Genomic DNA, 2,748 nt, shown 5'->3' on the forward strand with positions numbered 1-2,748 from the left:
AGGCAGGAGGATTGCTTGAGCTCAGGAGTTTGAGACCAGCCTGAGCAAGAGCGAGACCTCATCTCTACCAACAATAGAAAAATTAGCCAGGTGTGGTGGTGGCACCTGTCTTCCCAGCTGCTTGGGAGGCTGAGGCAGTAGGATCGCTTGAGCCCAGGAGTTTGAGGTTGCTATGAGCTACCCTGACACCACGGCCCTCTACTCAGGGCAACAGAGTGAGACTCTGTCTCAGAAAAAAAAAGCCAAACTGTGGAACAACATGTAGAGTGAGACACATACATTAGGGCACGGATACTGTGAAGGTAACACGCACAGGCTATGGGACCAAAATGCTTGGGTTTGAATGCTGGCCCAGCAACATACTCGCAGGGCGATTTTGGGGTGGCTCACTCTAACTCTCCGTGTCTCAGTATCCGCACGATAGTGAGAATTTGCGAGTTAATAGGCAGAAAGCGTTTTGAGTAGGACCCGGCCCACAGCAAATGCTGTACAAGCGTCAGCTGCGATAATGTCTCAATTCCGTGCACACGAAAGTATGAAGCGTGGTCACCCTCAAGAGTGGATGGAGGTGGGGCTATCATGGGAGACCCTCACTTCCTGCTTCCCCTTTCTGTATTTTTTTAAAACTCTATGGGAGCATGTATTACTTTCAAATTTTAAGAATAGTGAAACAGGATTTTTAAAAAATTAACTTGGGGCCCAGAATGGAAGCTGCCTCCGTGAGTGGGAGGTTCCCCCATCTCACTGACAGACTTTTTAGGGTGAGTCTGTTTCGGAAACCAGTGGCACACAGGGGAGAAAGCTTTCGCTTCAGGACACAGAAAATGGCATGTGGGAACTACCCAAAGCTGCCCTTCTTACTCACAGTCCCAGAGGGGAAAACTGTCCTGCCTTCGCCCGCGCTCTCCGCAGCCGTCCTCCCGCGCCTGCCTCCCTCCTTCTCAGCACAAGTCCACGGTGTCTGGGCTGCCTTGGTTCCCACCGCCACCGCCACCTCCAGGTCCCCTAGGTCTTCCCATTGGTCCTTCCCAGTGATTCTTGACAACATTCCTGACCCTCGACACCCACATTGGACACAGAGGTGGCTCGGAGTTCCCCAGCCCTCCCTGGGCTGCAGGTTTCCAGTTTCCTCTAATGAAACGTGAGGCACCTGGGAAGGGTCAGAGTCTTACCTGGACGGCCTGGTGCTAGGCTCCTTGATAAAGGAGGGCAAGGCGAAGAGGAGGAAGATCAGCACGGCCAGGAGCAAGGACCACTGGAGACCTTGGCCCAGGCGGCCGAACCTCCACAGGCAGGACCTCATGGTGGCGGGTCGGGCCCTAAAGGAAAGTTCTGCATATCCTGGGGCCTGGAGCCGAAGGCAGGGAGTCTCAGCGCTCAGGTCTCCCGGCCAGGGAGTGCACACCCTCTGTCTTAACAACAAGCCACTCTGGGAAGTGCTGAGTCTATCAGTCTCTGCCAGGGGAAGGAGGAGCCGCCTTCCCTGCTTTATGAAGGCTTATAGGCTGGCGTGGCTTGAAGGAAAAGAAACTCCTTTTGTTCAAACAAGTTCACCTTCCTTCTCTTTGTCTCTGCAGTCAATTTCTGAATGTCGAACTTTATGAGAAACATACACACGTTATGTGCAACCTCGCCTTGCTAAGGTTACTTAACCCTCCTGCCTCATCCATGCATGGGAAAAGCAGAGGTGTCCACCTCGTGGCATTGTCACGGAGACACCAAGAGATCCCCGCGTACAGTGCCTTGTTTGTGGTAGGCGCCCAACACACCGCTGCTGTTCAACCTCCCCTGCTCCTCGTCTGAAATCGTGACCAGCGCGCGCCAGGTCTCACTGCCCACCCGGGCACTGCGGAGTCCTCACAGCCACTCTGGGAGCCGGGTGCTGCTATTGTTCCCATTCCACAGTTGAGGAAGCTGCCTCTGCGAGCCAGCGGCCAGCCCCGGATCACACAGTGGCCCAGGGCTTGGGGTCCCGGTCGCACCGGCCCGGAGGTTGCATTCTTATCACCCGCGCAAGCACCTCTGGGAAATCATTAACTCCGCCTTGAAGGCAAAACAAAACAACTCCACATAAGTCTTGGGAAAAAAATACGCAACTCAGAGGAAAAAATATCAAGATGAGTTGTAGAAAACTTAGGAAATTCAGAGAAGCAGCCCTCCACGAAGTACTGTGGGTCATTAATTTTAAAAATAGTGTTTCCGGCGTGTTGAACCGCACAGGTGTCCTCAAGCAGTGGAGGTGGGAAAGGTGCCACTCGGCAGGGTGGGCTTTGAAGTCTTGAGACCTGGGTTCATTGCTCACCCTTGGCAGTGTGCATTTCTCCCAACACCTTGGCCTCCAACCATGGCATGCCCCGATAGATGATTAAATCACCTTCCCCGGGGGGAGAATAACAAAGATAAGAACATGCTTCCCAGCGGCTGAGAGCAGCACAGACGACTGATGGGCTCCCATCCTCTGCCCTGTGCTGCAGCTCGTGGCACTATGCCAGGCCTGGGAGCACGAGAAAGATCCCTCTCAGGACTGATTCTGCCTCTTTCGCCCTCTGCCCCGCCACCCCCATAAATGCTCATACCTTCACTCTATAAACAGTTTCCAACTGCGCCAAGTCCTCACCGTTGCCCTGGCCGGCCCTCCGCCCCGAGTTCTTCCATGCACTCGGCGCTTGCTGTCACGTCCCCACATCCTGGCCCTGTCTGCAGTGCTGGGCCAGGGGAGTGCACAGTGCGAATGAAACCACCCTTTGA

The 2,748-nt window shown here is 54.4% G+C and overlaps 1 protein-coding gene across 2 annotated transcripts in view; it reads right to left on the bottom strand.

Moving 5' to 3' along the window:
• ST6GALNAC1 (ST6 (alpha-N-acetyl-neuraminyl-2,3-beta-galactosyl-1,3)-N-acetylgalactosaminide alpha-2,6-sialyltransferase 1) overlaps positions 1-1,303 on the bottom strand; it is an 18,600-nt gene extending 17,297 nt beyond the window's left edge. For both annotated transcript variants that reach the window (XM_012662275.1, XM_012662276.1), the window contains exon 1: positions 1,173-1,303. In XM_012662275.1, coding sequence (XP_012517729.1) covers positions 1,173-1,303 — 131 coding nt within the window. The remainder of the gene's footprint in view (positions 1-1,172) is intronic.
• Positions 1,304-2,748: the final 1,445 nt, after the last annotated feature.

This window comes from Propithecus coquereli, unplaced genomic scaffold (genome assembly GCF_000956105.1).
Source record: "Propithecus coquereli isolate 6110/MARCELLA unplaced genomic scaffold, Pcoq_1.0 Scaffold76, whole genome shotgun sequence".
In the NCBI taxonomy this organism is placed as follows: Eukaryota; Metazoa; Chordata; class Mammalia; order Primates; family Indriidae; genus Propithecus; species Propithecus coquereli.